The sequence below is a fragment of the Motacilla alba genome, chromosome 24 (genome assembly GCF_015832195.1).
Source record: "Motacilla alba alba isolate MOTALB_02 chromosome 24, Motacilla_alba_V1.0_pri, whole genome shotgun sequence".
In the NCBI taxonomy this organism is placed as follows: Eukaryota; Metazoa; Chordata; class Aves; order Passeriformes; family Motacillidae; genus Motacilla; species Motacilla alba.
In genome coordinates this window covers 6,395,511-6,412,531 of record NC_052039.1, presented here as the reverse complement: position 1 = coordinate 6,412,531, position 17,021 = coordinate 6,395,511, and the positions used below count along the sequence as shown (strand labels likewise).

The window sequence follows — 17,021 nt, the reverse complement described above, 5'->3', positions numbered from 1 at the left end:
GGGGCTTGTTTCACCCCAAGAACCCTCCCCTGTGCCTCCACCTCCTCCACTCTGCCTCTGGAGCCGGGTGGAACAGTTGCCTTTGTGCCCTGCTCCGCGGGGCCAGCACGGTGTGTGGGGCCAGCCTGGAGGGGGACGCTGCCAGGGGAACGTGCTGCGGGCTGGGAGGGAGCAGGAGGTGAGCCGGGAGCCTTTCCTTGGGGAGAGCTGCTTGGGGTGTCCTGGTTCCAGAGCAGGAGGTGAGCGGGAGCCTTTCCTTGGGGAGAGCTGCTTGGGGTGTCCTGGTTCCAAAGCAGGAGGTGAGCCGGGAGCCTTTCCTTGGGGAGAGCTGCTTGGGGTGTCCTGGCTCCAGAGCACGGACGCTGTGTCCTGAGGGTGACCCCCCTTTCCTTCCCCAGGCAGCCCCCTGGCAATGCTGGGGTTGGGCTTGGAGCCCACCCAGCCCCCTGGGCTGCTCCTCTGGGGCATCCCTGAGCCTGATGGCTTCTGCTCTGCTGTTGGGAGGCAGAGCTGGGCTGGCACGGCCTGGGGGGGCTGTTCTCCTTCACATCCTGCTCTGGGGAAGGGCTGGGGGCTCCCTGGGAACAGGGGCTGGTGGGGGCTCGGGGGGGCTGCTGGACACTCGTGTGTTAAAATGTGCAGGGCCAGGGCTTGTGCCTGCTGGGGAAGGGAAGGGAGCAATCCTTGCTGAGATGTAGAAGGAAATCTGTACTAGCCAATTCCAATAAAGTTGTATTAATCTCTGTTAATCTGTTCCTCTTTTTATCTTGCTAATCTTCTTACTCTCACGGCTGAACACGCTTGCCTTTTCTTGCCTCTTCTATTTTTAATTCTGTTTTCCCCTTCTATTTCTATTCCAAGCCCGGGGTTGGTATTTTGGAGGGGCTGCCTGGCTGTGACCCTGGTTTAAGGGCTGGGCACTTGGTTTTCTTTGAAACCTGTGTTATATAATGGTTTATAAATGTGATGTGCTCTGATGCCTCCCCACCAGCCCGGCCGGGAAGGGTGCCCCTCTCCAAATGGGATCTTCCTTGACAGAGGCTGGCTCTGAGTGGTGCCTGAATAATGGCCAAAAATGATAAAAAATGGGCACAAGAAAGTGTCTCAGCAGCTTGTTCCTCAAGCCCCAGAGGTGAACAGCTGCCAGGCTCTGGCCAAGGCGCTTCCTGCTCTGCAGGATTCCAGGAGTTACCTTAGTTAGGAAGAAGCAGATGGCAAAGGAGGATGTGCTGGCCAGTGTGCCAGCAGGCTGGGAAGGGCACTGCAGAGCTGCAGTAACATCGCTGGATTTGCATGTCATTTTCATTTGGGTACTCCAATTAAAATTAAAAAAAATCAAGGAGAGAAAGAGGTTGAAAAAATGACCTCTGCAGTGCTTGATTATAGCTGATGAATTAAACCCTGTCAAGAGCAAAAAAAAAAAAAAAAAAAGAATGGTACAAATCTGTGTGTAGGTACTCCAACTGCTTTGGGCTGCAGCAGGAAATGGATCTGTTTGTAAGGACAGAGCTGGAACCAGTTGGTAGCCTGCATGGATGGGAAAGGAATGGAAACTTGGGTTTATAAATTATAGGAAAAAAGGAAATGAAAGTGCAATTAGCTCAGACAGTACCAGAAGCTCCTCAGAAAGGGGAAGTTCTGCTCTGGGTAACTAAAACAAGAGTTAATAATGGCCTGAGCTGTTTTTTTGCCTTTGGAGCAGGTAAGGAGGGCTGGCAGCCCTGGGAATTCAAGTGCTCTTGCTTTCACAATGTTGTATGAAAGGGGGGAAGTAGCACCAGCGTTTCTTTGGTCTGATATTGGTGTGGCTGGTGGTGAAAACTAAAGGGGAAATAAGAAATTGCGGGGTAAGGCAGTGCTGGGTCTCACAGTGTTCTCTGTGCTGCCCCGTGTCCTGGAGCACCTGTGCAGTGCTGTGCTGCCCTGAGCCACAATTCAGCAGGATTCGGGGAGGCAGAGACACAGGGTCAGGGCTCTGGGCTGGACTCCCCGGGCTCCAGCTGTGCTGGATCCACCACGACGCGTTCCAGCGTGACCAAGGACAGTGGTGCTCCTTCTCCTGCTCCCAGCTGGGGCTGGGACACATCCCAGGGAGCAAGGCCCTGCTTGGAGGAGCTGCTGTGCCTCGCCGGATGCTGGATGCCATGCTGGAGCCACCCTGCACTTACCGTGAGCTGCCGGAGCTGTGCTGAGGCTCACGAGGGTCTGGGCAGCCGTTCACCCCTCTGGACGAGCGGGACCAGGATTCCTGTTGGGCACCACGCTTTGTCCTGGGCTGGAGCTGGACTTGCTACTGCTCTCTGAGTGCTGTGGCACACTCTGGTCTGTCCTGCTCCACGGAACCATTCCCAGGACCCTGCTCCAGTTCCTGACCCTCCTGCTGCCCCACAGCTCTGCAGGTGGCTAATTGCCTTATTATTCTTTAATATTCAACCCCTTGTCTTCGTATTTCTGTTCTTTGGCTGCCCTGGGCTGTCCCTCTCCATCCTGCTGCCCTGTCCTGCCCCAGCCCCGCTCTGCCTAATTCCCTGCTCACTTCACAGACGCCCCGCGTATAAACATAACCTTTATTGCACACAGCGCTGGGTTTTTTTTTCATAGAAAAAGGTATTAACACATAAGCATTTGCAAATTGAAGCAACTCCTGCTGTTTTCAGAACAGTAAAATAGCATGCAATGTCTCGGAGACGTTCCTTTTTTAAAACCACCAACAAGATCAGGGAGAGAAAAAAAAAAAAAAGTCGCTGAGTCTTTCCTTGTGCCCCTTTCAAAATGATGTGAAATATATATATATGTTTACATATATATTATATTTTTAAATCTGTAACATCAAATTCTTTGTGCCCTGGTTTCTTTTTCTGTTCGGAGAAGAAGAAAATAGCTTCATTTATACAAAAGAGTCCGTTATGTACAAGTTTGTTAATTAAATATAAACGGCGCGGGGAAACGAGCAGCATCCGGCGGCGGCCCTACACCAGCGTGTAGGACTTGGAGTAGGCTCCGGCCCCCTGTTTTTGAGACCGGCCTACCCCCGACGTGCTCATCTCCAGCAGCGAGTCCCTGGAGCCCCCCACTTTGGAGTGCGTGGGCACCCGCGCCTCGGCGGCGGCAGCGGCCACGGGGGGCTCGGCGGCCACGGGGGGAGCCGGGGCGGCGCTGGCGGCGGGGCGCGGGGCGCGGGGGCCGGCGGGGCCGGGCATGGGGAGAGTCCTCTGAGGTAAGGTGGTTGCGGCGGAGGCCGGGGGAGGCAGCCCCAGGGGCTTGGCGCCGGGCTCCAGCGTCATGTGCCGGGCCTGCGCGTGGTACGCCCGGGCCAGGTTGCGGATGGAGGCTTCCCGCGGCGGCACCACCGGGCACGGCTCGTGCGCGTCGGGCTTGCGGAAGAAGGCCTCCGACTTGACGTACAGCGGGAGGTTGCAGTAGTCACCTGCCGAGGGAAGAGCAGGCAGGTAAGGCTCTGCAGGGACCCTCGTGCCCCCCACCCTCTGGACATGTTGGCGTTGGGCTACGGAGAACACGTTGGGCTACAGAAAACATTTTGGGCAACGGAGAACATTTTGGGCAATGGAGAACACGTTGGGCTGCAGAAAACATTTTGGGCTACGGAAAACATTTTGGGCAATGGAGAACATTTTGGGCTACGGAGAACATTTTGGGCTATGGAGAACATTTTGGGCTACGGAAAACATTTTGGGTTACGGAAAACATTTTGGGCTATGGAGAACACATTGGGGTACGGAGAACACATTGGGCTATGGAGAACATTTTGGGCTACAGAGAATGAGTTGGGCTACAGAGAATGAGTTGGGTTATGGAGAATAAGTTGGGCTATGGAGAATGAGTTGGGCTACATAGAACCTGTGCTACAGAGAATGCGTTGTGCTACACAGAACATGTTCTATTGAGAACGTGTTGTGCTACAGAGAACACGTTGGGCTATGGAGAACCTGTTCTACGGAGAGAACCTATGTGCTACAGAGAATGTGTTGGGCTACAGGGAATGCGTTCTCTTGAGAACGTGCTGTGCAATACAGGACAGGTCCTGCTGTAGAGGAAGAACGTGTTGTGCCATAGAGAAGGCGCTGTGCTATAAAGAATGTGTCACATCATCATCCCAAAATTGTCCCACTCCATGCAATGCAGTGCCTGGGATGCGTCAAGCTCTAGCGTTCGAGGCTGTACACAATGTCCTGGAATGTATCGTGATGTAACAGTGTTAATTATAACTCTAAACGTACAGCGATAAGTGCCATAATGTGATTAATGCTGAATGTACAGCCTAACACAGTATTGGAACAGTGATAAGGTGATGCCGAAGTTCTGATACAGGACAGGCACAGATCCCCTTCTGTAAAGGACAGGGGGAAATGTTCCTTGTGCTCTGTGTCCCACCAGTGCCAGCAGCCAGCAGCGGGGTGTGGTGCGTCCTACACCCAGCTTTACCCTGCTGAGGTGAGTGGCTGTGCTGCCATAAACCACGAGGCTGCTGCGTTATGGCATCGTCTATAGTTAGTGCCCTAATTTAGGGGTTTATGTCTGTGTATGGCTAAGCCGTGTTGTTATATTGGCTGCTATCGGCGCTACAGGGTTTTATTTCTGTCCTATTACTGCTCCCTTTGTGTTCTACAGCATCGCCTCCAGCTGTAGGGCCTTAGTTTAAGGATTTATATGGCCATAGATGTAAAGGCCTGTTATTAGTTTGCCTTTTACATTTGCAACATGTAACAGCCCTAGCCATAGAGCATCAGTCCTTTAATTGCATATATTGAGCAGTGTGTGCTGTAAGGGCATGTTCCTCTCCTCAGGATTTGGAGAGAGTGTACTGCAGGATCTCTGGTGTTAATATAGGATACAGCACAAATATATATATATTTATATATATATAATTTTATATATATTTATATGTATGGGGTTATATGTATTAGTACCTTAATTTAAGGAGTTATGGTTATGTGCATATATAAACATTTTTATATAACAATATAAACATAATTTTATAAAAATAAATATTATATATAATAAAAGAAATATTATAATAAAATAGAAATAAATATAATATATAATGAAATAAATATTATAAAATATAAATAAATGTGATATGTAATAAAAATATGATAAGTAAAGTATAAATGAATATTATATATAATAAATATTATTTTTATATAGAAATGTACATAAATCTCTGTATAAATACATATAGATTTCTATAATAAAATATAAAATATTTCTATTTAGATATGTACATAAATCTATATATAAATTTATAGAAATTTACATATAAATATACATAAACCTATATATAAATGTAGAAGTTTTTGTAAGGAAATATAGAAATTGCTATATGAAATATAGAAATTTGTATATCAATATATGAAATCTATATTAAGAATATAAAAATTTATGTAGAAATTAATTTTATTTAAATGTATGTATTTGGAAATAAACATTTAAAAATATATAGTTAAATATATAAAAATTATATTATATAGTTTTTTATAAATATAAAGCCCTGTGTTATTATATTGTCTCTTGCAGGTGTTATACTGGTTTTATTTCACCACTATTGCCTTAAAACTTGTATGCTTTATTACAGGTTCTGTAAATCCCCTTTTTTTTAAGGTTACAATGGTGTTATACCTGATACTCTCTGTGCTACCTAAACTATGCCATAAAAATGTGTGGTCGAATTTGCCGAGAAAGATGATCCCATTATATTGTGTGTTATAGAATCAGTAAATAAATTAACTGTCAATTCCTACCCATGTGTTTTTGACATATCTTCCAGGTGTTGTTCTGTTTTGAGGTGATAAAACTCACGGGGGTGGGAGATGTTCGGGGTTCTAAGGAGAGGGGAGAAATACTGAGGAATGCAAAGGAATGCTGATGAACACCAAAGCAGGGGGGGAAAATACTGATCAACACTGGAAACAAGGCAGGGAAACACTGAGAACACCAAAAAATGGGGAAGGCACTGAGGGTCCGGGGCAGGGCTGAAAAATGGGGGGAAAAATGAGGAATACTGATGGATGTTAAATAATGGTAATGAATACTAAGGGAGGGGAAGGAAGAGTAAAGAATAGCCAGGGATACTGAAAAATGGGTTGGAACACTAAAGAATGGAAAAGAATACTAAACAACACCAAAAAAATCATGAAAAATATCAAGGAATAAGGAAAGAACAGTAAGGATGACAACAAATAGGAAGGAATCCTAAAGAATGGGAAGGAACAGTAAAGAGTAGCCAGGGATACTGAAAATGGGAAAGAATAATTAAAAAAAAAAACATGGGGAAATATCGAGGGATGTGGAAAGAACAGTAAGGAATGCTGCCAAATAGGAAGGGATACTGAAAAATGGGAAGGAACAGCAAAATACAGGGGAAAAATACTGAGGTATGGGAAGGAATCCCAAAGAATGGGGAGAAATACCAAGGAACTGGGCAAAAAATACTGAAAATTGGGTGGAATACCAAGGAATGGATGGAATGCCATGGAAAGGATGAAACACCAAGAAATGGGGAACAACATCGAGCAGCGGAGAAAGAACATTACAGCACGGGGAGAAATACCAAGAATGCCGAGGCACACAGGACTGGGAAGGCCTCCTAAGGATTTTGGGAGGCTCTGGGATGCTGAGGGCGGGCAGGACCCCCCCAGAGCCCATGGGAACCTACTCTTGCTGGCGCGGTGTGGGATGGGCACGGCCACGCCCTTGCCCCGCTCGCTGTCCTGGGGCTTGGGCGGGGAGGCGGTGAAGCGGCAGATGCCGGGCTCGGACGGGGTGCTCATGGAGGTCATGCTGTCGGCGTTGTCCGTGGTGCCCGTGGTCATCTGGTCCGAGGAGCTGTCGGAGATGAAGCACTCGGTGATCTCGAACTTGGCGTGCTGCAGCTGCTCCTCCAGCTTGGCGTGCTCGTAGGCGCGCGCCAGCTCCTCGTAGGTGGACGAGGCGCTCTCCGTGGACACCATGCTGTTCCGCCCCTTGTCTGTGGGAAGAGGATGTGTCATTCTGCGTGTGTCACCCACCTGCGAGCTCTCCCTGGCACGGCAACGCCTTTGTCCACGGCATGGGGATGCCCAGGCTGTCCCTGCTGGGATACACCTGGCCACCTTCAAGGCCAGGTTGGACAGGACGTGAAGCAACCCGGTCTAGTGGAAGGGTGGAACAAGATGAGCAATAGGATCCCTTCCAACCCAAACCCCTTTGTTTTTTAATGATTCTATCTGTCCCCAGAGCTGGGCAAGGCCCTGGCTGCTCAGAGCCACCAAGTCATGGTTCTGCAATCCCTGATAAGTTCTGCAGTCACCCTGAACTCACAGTTTGGGGTGCCTGTGCGCCCCAAAGCAGCAGGTTGCTGCCAGCAGCAGTGCCAGGGAGGCGGTGGCCCCGCATACCTGTGTCCTGCGAGAGGCTGGCGCTGTAGCTGTCACTCTCGGTGACCGTGATGCCGTGCTGGGAGCCCACTGTCCTCCAGTCCGAGGTGAGGGTCCGCGCGGGGGTGGACGCCTGGCACTTGGTGAGTGTCCACTGGCTGGAGTACCTGTTGCGGGTGCTGTGTGCAGACTTCACGCTCTTCCTCGACACGGGGTCTGCGGCACAAGGGTGGCAGAGTCACCGTGGGTCCCTTCCACTCGCCCCCAGCATGCTCTCCCCTCTCCCTGGCGCACAGCATACCCCTTCTGCCTTCCCAGCAGCTGCTTTTGGGCACGGCCAGTGCTGGAGGACAGTTCCCCCGCCCCTGCCCCGTGTGCACAGCCCCCAGCGCAGCCAGCCCGGCCCCACACACTCACTGGTGCCGGGGCGGATGTCGGACATGTCGATGAGGGGCCCCGTGTTCTGGATCAGGGCTGGGTGGTGCAGAGAGACGCCCGTGCAGAAGCTCTGGGGGTTCACTGCCTGGCTGAACTCCGTGTCAGTCACCGGGATCGTGGCTTTGTCATCCCCTGTGGGAGGGAGCTGGAGCTCAGACCTCTCTCTGGCCGGCACCGTAGGCACCTGCTGGCCCACAGTCCATCCACGGGACCCCAGCGCTCTGGGGCAGCAGGGGACGGGAGCTTTGCCTGTGCTTACCCAGCTGCTTGATGCCCTCCTTGTCCTCGATGAGGAGCTGCACCCGCGGGATGTCGATGTGCAGGCGGGGGCCCTGCGGGGGCCCCTTCACCGGCGTGTCAAAGCTGCGGTTATTCTTGCTGTGAGGTGAGAGGGGACGCAGACCCGCCCATTACCGGACAGAGCCCCGGCGGCTCCAGCCTGGCACGGGCTGGGGATTGCCACCAGCCAGCCCACCCGGGGCTCAGCTCTGCCCAGGCAAGCTCCAGTGAGGGTGCCGGGACCCTCGGGCAGGCAGGAGCAGCCAGCAGCACTGGGCTGCTGTGCCAGAGTCACTGCCACAACCCCCACAGCTGTGAGCGTGAGAAGGTCTGACACTGAGTGAGGGCTGTACCCGGGCTTAAAATCAGCCATGACCACCCCCAGCACCACCTATTCCCTGCCTGCCCACCAGATGTGAGACTCACCTGATCAGCATTTCTGCCAAGCTCTTCGCGTCTGTGCGGGAGACACAAAAACCAAGAAGTTTTTAGTAAGGGAGCAGTTTAGGGCACCATGAGGCAGCCCAGGAACGCAATCTGGGGTCCCGGCTGCTGTGCCTCTCAATCCCATCTCACCTCGAAGCCTCTTCAGCCGCTTCTCCTTCCTCTTCTTGCGGATGATGAAGAGCAGGGCCACTCCCAGCGTGGCCAGGATCACGGGGCAGGCGATGGTGAAGAGCTTCTTCACATCATCCCCTTCCCCTTGGGCAGACTTGATCGGGGGGATGGTGCCTAGGGCAGAGCAGGTGGGGGTGGGCACTCGGCATGCTGGGACCCCCCTCTCTGGTGGCACTTCCCCCAGCCCGTGTCCCCACTCACTGCCGTCGTAGTCCAGCGTGGCGAACTGCGTGGTCTCGTTGCCGCAGCCGGCGCTGTTGCAGGCCTTCATGCGCAGCTCGTACCAGGTGGCCTCGCGCAGCTCGGTCAGGAACACCTCGCTGGAGCTGTTGGTGCGCAGGCTCTGCCACACCCAGTTGCCCTTGGGCCGGTACTCCAGGACGATGGCGGTGATGGGGCAGCCGCCGCTGCTCCAGCCCTGCAGGTTCAGCCTGGCGTGCGTGGAGTTGATGTGGGTGAAGAGGTGCTGGTCCTTGCTGAAGGAGGGTTCTGCGGGAGAGGAGCTGTCAGGAGGGTGGGGAGGGGACCGCTCTGGCGGGGCAGGGACGCCGCGGGCCAGGCTCACCTCTGCCGTGGGTCTTGGCCTCGATGATCTCGCTGATGCGGCCGGCGCCGACGCTGTTCTTGGCCGCCAGCTTCACCTTGTACCAGGTGCCACACTTGAGGCTCTCCAGCTTGAAGGAGCGCTCGGAGGAGCTGATGAACACGTCCTTCCACTCCTCGCTGTTGTCCACCGAGTACTGCAGCACGAAGCCTGTGGGAGACAGGAGGGGGTCACCTCTGGGCATGTGGGTGAAGGGAAGGGGTCATGGCTGGCACAGAGCCTGTGCCCACCTCCAACACAGCCTTGCAGTGCCAGGGCACCCATCCCACACCAATTCCTGCACTACTCTGTGCTCATGAGCAGTTGTGGAACCTGTCTGCTGTGCCCACCGCACAGAGCCGGGCAGGAGCCGTGGATAAGAGCAGTGTGGGCACACCCAGAATCTCCTGAGAGCTCTGCCAGCGCCCCTGGTCACACCTCGCCTGCCCCCAGCACGCCCAGGACGGCCCCGCTGCTCATTTCCACACGGGAGTGCACGCTGTGATTGACTGGTGCGAGGCTATAAAGGGAAAGCCGGAATTAAGCAGCTCCCTCGGGAGGCTGCAGGGAAGTTGCTTCTGTCATTGCAGACCGCCTCCTCTCCCGTGATGAGGAGTATTAGGAAGCACACTGTGTCCTAGATGAGCAAACCTGTTACGCTGCCGTCAAAAAGGCACCTGGAGGTGGCTGGTCTGGGCTTCTTGGGAGAGCAGGAGACACAGGGACAGCCCCAAGGGCATCGGGCCATCTCGGGACAGCACATCCCTGCTGCCCCGGCCGTGCTGACCCAACTTTCCTGGTGCACTGATAGGTTTGGCTATTTCTGCAGGATATTTAGCCAGTTCTCAAGTAAAAATAGCAGGCAAGAGTAGGCTTCCTGCCTTGCTGTGTGCATAATGAGCTGCACAAGGCAGGGCTGGCAGGATGGCCCCCATGCCAACACCACCCAGGTACCACCGTGGCAGTGCCAGAGGGTTCGGGTGAAGGAGCTCTGTGAACACCCAGCTCCAGCTCGGGCAGAGCAGTGGGGACATTTCTCACACCTTCCCACCACCAAGGATTCCCTGTGGATGGTGACACCAGGGGCTTCCCAAAGCCATGGGCATGTGATTCCCAGCAGTGTCAACAGCAGCCCTGACACCCCCACACCACCCACCCTGGTGCCTGCCACTGCTTATTTATTTATTTTGTACATGCGGTGTGTTTTTAATATTTCTAATCCAATTATAACCGAATTTATCAACAGAGTCCGCTGGAGTGAAAGGCTGCTGGCTGGGGAGATTTGCTTGTAATTACTTTCATGCTTTTAATTAATTGTAAGCGAGGTCTCCTTCCTCGCTCCCCGCTCCCCCCTCTGCACGCAGCTGTTTCAACCTATAATTCATGAGATGAATCAGAGCAGAAAGGAGACTTGGGAAAGCTGGGATGCTCCTGGAGCCCTCCCAAAGCCCCCAGCCTGTCAGGGATGTGGGACAGCTCCTGCTCTGGTGGGTTCAGAGTGGCACCCAATGCCAGAACACACGGAGCAGCTCTGGGGCTGGCCCTGGCCACCACCACCTCAGCACCCAGTGACGTGCCCTTCTTCATCTACATCAGTCCCCGCAGCTTGTCCAAAACACCTGACAAACCCCTCACCAGGGCTGGCAGCCCCTGCTAAGAGCTCAGAGGCATCAGCCTCACTCTGAAGCATCCCTGAGGCATTTTGGAGAGGCGGAAACTAAGGTGCAGGTACAGAAATGTGGCACAGTGTGCCTGCAAATATGTTCCATGAGAATGGAACCAGCCATGGTTCTGGGATGAGCTGCTGGCAGCAGCCACAGCACTCACAGCAGCCCTACCTCGGATGGAGCTGCCCCCATTGTCCCCAGGGATCCAGGCCAGCGTGATGGACGATGCTGAGGTCTTGGAGACGGTCAGGCGGGGCTGGTCTGGGGGCACTAGGGAGGAGGGAAAGCCCATGAGCACCTCACACACGCAGAGTGCCCCACACTGTGCCCCCCAAAAGTGGCAAGGAGACCTTGCACTCGCGCCTGGGCCAGCAGGAGCCCCTGGAGCAGGAGAGACCCCGGGCACTGGCCAGTGGGGATGGAGCATGTCCGTGCAGGGCGGGCACGCAGGTGAACGCTCACCTTGCACCAGCAGGTTGATGATGATGGTGTCGAAGCCCCAGGTGTTGGTGGCAGTGCAGGTGTAGTAGCCGGAGTCCTCGGCCTTCACCGAGCGCAGCACCAGCGTCCCGTTGGCCTGGATCAGGCGGTGGCCGTCCACTGTCACCGGGATGGCAGAGTCCTCGCTGCCAGGAGGACAGAGGGCACATCAGCCCTGTGTGGCACTGCCAGGGTGGGCACCAGCCCCCAGCACGGCTGGCAGCCCCCTCCATACCTGTCCTTGGTCCACTTGATGGCAGGGACCGGCTCCCCGACGGAGTTGCACGGCAGCCTCACGTCCTTCATCCACGGCGTGGTGACGGTGCCTCCGAAGGAGATGATCTTGGCGGGGGCTTGGGGGCAAGGAGGACGTCAGCCTGGGGGGCTGACCCCCCCGAGGTGTACAGACCCCCGAGGTGTAAAGAGACCTGGGACCCCGGTGCTGCCCCTCCTGTGCCCTGGGGTCACCCAGCCGTCGCTCCCTGCGGGTCACAGGGCAGGGGACAGCAGCGGGGTGTCCCCCCCAGGCTGGTAGCCCCCCGTACCTTTGCCCGCAGGCTCGATGGTGACCTTCTCGCTGATGTTGCCGCGGCCGGCGGAGGTGACGGCGGCCACCCAGAGCAGGTACTGCTGCCCCCGGTTCAGGTGGGCGATGCGGTAGAAGAGCTGGTCCGGGCTGGTCTCGTACTCGCTGGGAGCCTGCGGAGGGGGACACGGGAGAAGGGGAAGCTTCTGTGAGACCCTCAGCCCATCGCCCACAGCCCCTGGCGGGTTTATCCGAGCAGCAGCGGCTCGGCTCCGCTCACACCCCTCAATGCCGAGCAGAGCCGGCTGGTGTCGTGATTCCTCCAGGGAGCCGGGCTGCTGCCCAGGAGCAGATGGCTGAGCCGGCATCCCTGCTCCCGGGAAAGGACGCTGCCCTGGCACCGCCGAGCTGCAGCAGCACCAGCCTGGAGCCAACCCCAGCCGGGATGGCCCAAACCCACGAGAGGCCAAGGGGGTCCCCAAAATGCACTTGGGGTCGCGTCGCCCACAGCGCTGCCCCGGCCCTGCGGTGGCCCTGTGGACAGGACTGGCTGTGTGCAAGCACCGGGGACAGTCCCCATCACGGCGGGGACAAAGTCACCCCGCCCCACGAGCACCACGAAGGGAAGGACTGCCACCCGGCCGTGCCACCATGCCAGCACCAGGCAGGGATGGGGCCCCACGATCCCCGTGGCACAGGATGGGTCTGTTAAAACATGACTTGGCAGGTAGCTGTGTGCTCACTGCTGGCCCACGTGTGCCCTCGCGGGGACACGGATGAGAGCGTACCCCAAAGCAGACACACCTATATGAATATTGTATAGTATACATAAATTTTTTTTACCCAAATGACAGTTTTGACAAGATGCCAAGAAAACAATATCGGATCCCAGCGGTTTTACCAGTTGCTTTGATGAAAAGATTATGTTGCCCTGGAAACCAGAGGCTCAGATAGTGAAATGAGTTTGAGAAGGAGCTTTTGATAAGCACTAGTCTGCAGACCTCCCATCAACCTCTCCCTCAGCAAGGAGGGATGGGGCCAGGTTGGATTTCTATTTCATTTTTGGTCAGCTGCTGGCATGTTTCCCCCTCTGGAGCAAGCGTTGAGCAGGGCAGATGCCAGAGAATGGGAACAGAGAGACGATGGGACCATTCCCTGTGCACTGTGCCCATGGATGCCCTTGGACGATTCCGCAGCGCACCCCAAGAGGTCTTTGCTGCGGCTGCTGCCTGGCGTCGGCTCTCCCTCCCGTTCCCGCTTGGCCAGCCCAGCATTCCCTGGCACACTGTGGCCGTTCCCAGCCCCGCTGCCATCACGTACCGGCTGCCCCGAGCCGGGGCTGGAGCAGAAGATGGTGTACTTCCGAATGATGCCGTTGGGCTTGGCCGGCGGCAGCCAGGACACCACCACGCTGCTGGCAGAGGATGGCACAGCCTTGATCCCAGCTGGGGGACCTGGAACTGAGGAGGGAGAGCGTGGCAGAGCCGGTGCCAGGAGGTCTCCAAGGTCTCTGCCCGGCTGGGAGATGTGACAGCACCCTGCTGTGGGGCTGGCATCCCAGCCACACCCTGGGAAGCAGCGGCAGTGGTGGTGTCACACACAGGCAGGGACAGGTCTGCCTGCAGGACACCTCTCCACGGGTGGCTCTGGTCCCCGTGTGAGCCAGAGGCAGGAGGGTTAATTGCAGCCCAAGCTCTGCTTTAGAAATCATGATTGGCTTTTAATGGCCATCTCCTTAATCTGTCAGCCGTACCCTGCCCAGCTGAGCCTCCCTCCCAGCATCTGGCGCTTCCTAGGACACAGGGCAGGGATGCTCTGCTAGCGAGCTAATGGCATTAAAGTAGGGCAGGCGGGGTGTAAATATTTAAATATCAGCACTTAAGCAAAAGGGAAGAAAGGGAAAGGGAAATGCCCTGCCCATGGCTGTACACGGGGGGTTTCCCCTGTGCCCCGGCAGCCCCTGGGCACGAGCGGGTGGCAGAGCCACTTACTGTCCTCCTTGGTCTGGATGTAGAGCACGCTGCTGCGGACGCCGTCGCCCGCCTGGGTGTAGGCCAGCACCTGCACGCTGTAGTTGGTGAATTTCTCCATGCCCCGCAGCTCCACTCGCTCCCGCGTGGTCGTGATGTTCTGCATCTCGCCCCACTCTGCGGGAGACGGGGCCTGTCAGCCCCCGCGCCCCCCAGGTCCCCCGTGTCACCCGCTCCCCACGCGTGCTCACCTCCGTCCATGTAGAGGGACCAGAAGATGACCCGGTAGCCCTTGAGCACCCCGTTGAGGGTGCTGCGCGGGGGCTCCGACCAGGAGATCACCGCCACGTCCGAGGTGATGGAGATGGCTCGCACGTTCTCGGGGGGCTGGCTGGGAACTGGGGTGGGATGAGGAGGACAATCAGCAGGAGGATGGAGGTGCCAGGCTGAAGGAGCTGTGTCCCACACAGCCACTCTGACTGCACCCACACGGACCCTGCTGTGCTGCTGCAAGGCCTCAGCCAGTCCTGCCCAGCAGGGCTCTGCCTCCGACATGCAGTTTTCCTTCTCCTGGGCCAGCGAGGTGGGTGTGAACCCAGTGCTGGTGGTGACAGGGAGGATGCTTCCCAGCGAGGGGAGAGTGGGAGAGCTGACTGGATGCGAAGTAATTAGATCCCATTGCCCCGCAAGAGGTAACTCTAATTTTTATGAGCATTTAAATGATAATACATCACCGTAACGATCCTCTTTGAAAATGATTATTGTTTCATATTACTTAGGTGCAAAAATATAAGCACCATGTAATTAGGGACAGAGTATAATAAACTAATACAGATAGTCCGTTTGAACAAAATGAAGGTAATATAATTATGGGAAAGACACTATTGCTAAAACAGGGGCCCTTGAATACCCCGGGAGGAGTGCTAATGCAGCCAGGAAACGATCGTGGTTTGACAGGCTAACGAGAGCCTTAATTAAGTATGAAAAACTGCTGAGCAAACGCACTGCAAAACTTTTTCCTCGTTGTTTTCAAAATGACCGAGGCCACCGGTGACTGTGTCCCAGACGGAAACCTGCCTGGCACTTCAGCAGCGCCAAAACCCACCTTGCACCCTTCAGCTGTGCCACAAACCCAGCGCCACGGGCGCCCTGTGCTCCCGGTCCCTTCCCAGGGAGCCGTGAGGGCGCACACAGCCACCACCCCAGACCCGTGTGACGGGATGGGCATCAGCTGAGGGCGCCCTGGGTGGGACCTGGACCTGCTTTGGTCACCGTGCCATCCTCACCATCCTCCAGCGTGGTGGCGTTGATCTCGCTGGATGAGGGCCCCGTGCCCGCGCGGTTGAACGCCTGCACCACCACCCCGTACTGCGCAAACTTCTTGAGGTTGTCCAGCGTGTAGACCTCGCTGTCCCCCGTGGCCTTCATCTCCACGATGCTGTACTGCCCGTTGCTGCCCGGGCTGTTCTCCCGGTAGCCAATCTGGTAGCCACGGATCACCCCGTTCTGCAGCTCCTTCTTCGGGGCCTGAGGGACAACGAGGGCAGGACGGGGCAGTGTCACAGGGGTGGGAGGCTCACAGGGCTCCGTGCCCCCATTTCCTCTCCCCAGGGGCTTTTCCCAAGGCTTTCAAGATGTTTTTCCTCCTCACTTTTCACTGAGTGGCAAAATAGTGATGAAAAAGGTCCAGGGGGTCCTCAGAGCCACCAGAGAGGAAAGTGCTGCCTGGACAGCACCAGTCCCCAGCTGGGGCACCAGAAATCCCAAGTCTGGCAGCCTGAGAGGCCAAATTGAGATCAATCTTAACAATATTTCTCTGAAGCATTAACAGATCAATAGGGTTGATTGCAAATTTATGTTACAATGCCAGGGCGATCCATCTTGCTGAAATACTCCTAAAACGAAGTGACTTATCTTTCAAGTGAATCTTACTTTTCATTAATCTGTTTTTCAGTGCTTAAGGGGAGACGGGGGGAGAAGCTGGAACCCTAAATTTATTGACTTAGCAGTTCATTCCCAAGCCCTAACTTTATAATCAATTTTATTTTTCATTAGGCAGCTTTGGAAAAATAAATCCGGTTCTAAGTTTTATTGATCTCTGCTCAAACACTTTGCAACCCAGCACCTGAGTTTTTACATGTTTATCCTCTCTGCCCCACGGTCCCCCAAGGACACCCTATGAGATAATGAGCTTGTTGTAAAACATGATTGATAAGAGCCCAGAGCAATAAGGTGAGATGCTTGCCCAGCCTGCAGGTTTTCCCTTTCCCTGGGAGATTCTTCCTGATTCCTGTAACATTGATGACATGCTGGCTCTCAGGACAAGCCGAGACAGCATTTGGCCAAGCCCCCACAGCCGAAAAAAGCCCACAAACCATCCCAGCCTCACTCACCTTCCAGGTGACCTGGATGCTCTGGGACGTGATTGGCTGCAAGGTGACATCCATTGGAGGGCCGTCAGGAGCTGAGAGAGACAGACACACATTGAGAAGGTTCAGGAGCTCCTCACCAGGAAATCCCCCGGCTTCAGGAGAGCTGTACCTCAGTCAGCTGCAGCCCCCTGCCCACCATCCCCACCACCCACGCCGGGAGCCCAGGGAGGCACCTGCTTCCTCGGTGCTGATGGTGAGCTCCTTGCTGGGCTCGCTGCGGCCGATCTTGTTGAAGGAGTACATGCGGATGCTGTACACGGAGGCGGGGTGCAGGTCCACAATGTTCGCCTGGTTGATGGTCGGGGAGATGTTGCGTGTGGACTGCTTAAAATCCCAGGAATCTGGAAGAGCAGTGGAGCGAGGCAGAAGGGTCAGAGGCTGAATCCATCCAGGGTCTGCAGTGCTGGGGGTGCCATGATCAGGCAGGTGGGGTCTCCAGGCACCTCCAGCTCTTGTACCCCTGCAGAGGTGCTGCTTCTCTCTCTCGCTGTTGTGTGCTGGGGTTCAACTTTTTGCAAATATTGTCTCTTTTAATATTCCCTTTCAAATGCTCCCATCCAACAGAAATTACCATATTTCATTAATGCCGCGCTCTCCTTTCTTCATCAAAGGAGCCACAATGCGGAATATTCCCCTGGAGGCACCGGTGGGGCAG

General features: G+C 54.9%; 1 protein-coding gene across 4 annotated transcripts in view; it reads right to left on the bottom strand.

The window, feature by feature from the left end:
• Nucleotides 1-2,553: 2,553 nt before the first annotated feature.
• Nucleotides 2,554-17,021, bottom strand: part of DSCAML1 (DS cell adhesion molecule like 1) — an 87,206-nt gene continuing 72,738 nt past the window's right edge. For 3 of the 4 annotated variants that reach the window (XM_038161363.1, XM_038161364.1, XM_038161365.1), the window contains 19 exons: nt 16,540-16,707; nt 16,328-16,398; nt 15,221-15,461; nt 14,186-14,332; nt 13,956-14,111; nt 13,285-13,424; nt 11,984-12,137; nt 11,674-11,791; nt 11,421-11,584; nt 11,130-11,228; nt 9,274-9,462; nt 8,910-9,197; nt 8,667-8,822; nt 8,517-8,547; nt 8,071-8,189; nt 7,791-7,943; nt 7,395-7,589; nt 6,674-6,985; nt 2,554-3,427 (listed from right to left, as the gene is read on the bottom strand). In XM_038161363.1, the coding sequence (XP_038017291.1) occupies nt 2,970-3,427; nt 6,674-6,985; nt 7,395-7,589; nt 7,791-7,943; nt 8,071-8,189; nt 8,517-8,547; nt 8,667-8,822; nt 8,910-9,197; nt 9,274-9,462; nt 11,130-11,228; nt 11,421-11,584; nt 11,674-11,791; nt 11,984-12,137; nt 13,285-13,424; nt 13,956-14,111; nt 14,186-14,332; nt 15,221-15,461; nt 16,328-16,398; nt 16,540-16,707 (3,359 nt within the window). In that variant the 3' untranslated portion in view covers nt 2,554-2,969. The remainder of the gene's footprint in view (nt 3,428-6,673; nt 6,986-7,394; nt 7,590-7,790; nt 7,944-8,070; nt 8,190-8,516; nt 8,548-8,666; nt 8,823-8,909; nt 9,198-9,273; nt 9,463-11,129; nt 11,229-11,420; nt 11,585-11,673; nt 11,792-11,983; nt 12,138-13,284; nt 13,425-13,955; nt 14,112-14,185; nt 14,333-15,220; nt 15,462-16,327; nt 16,399-16,539; nt 16,708-17,021) is intronic. The other variant, XM_038161362.1, reaches the window with a different exon arrangement.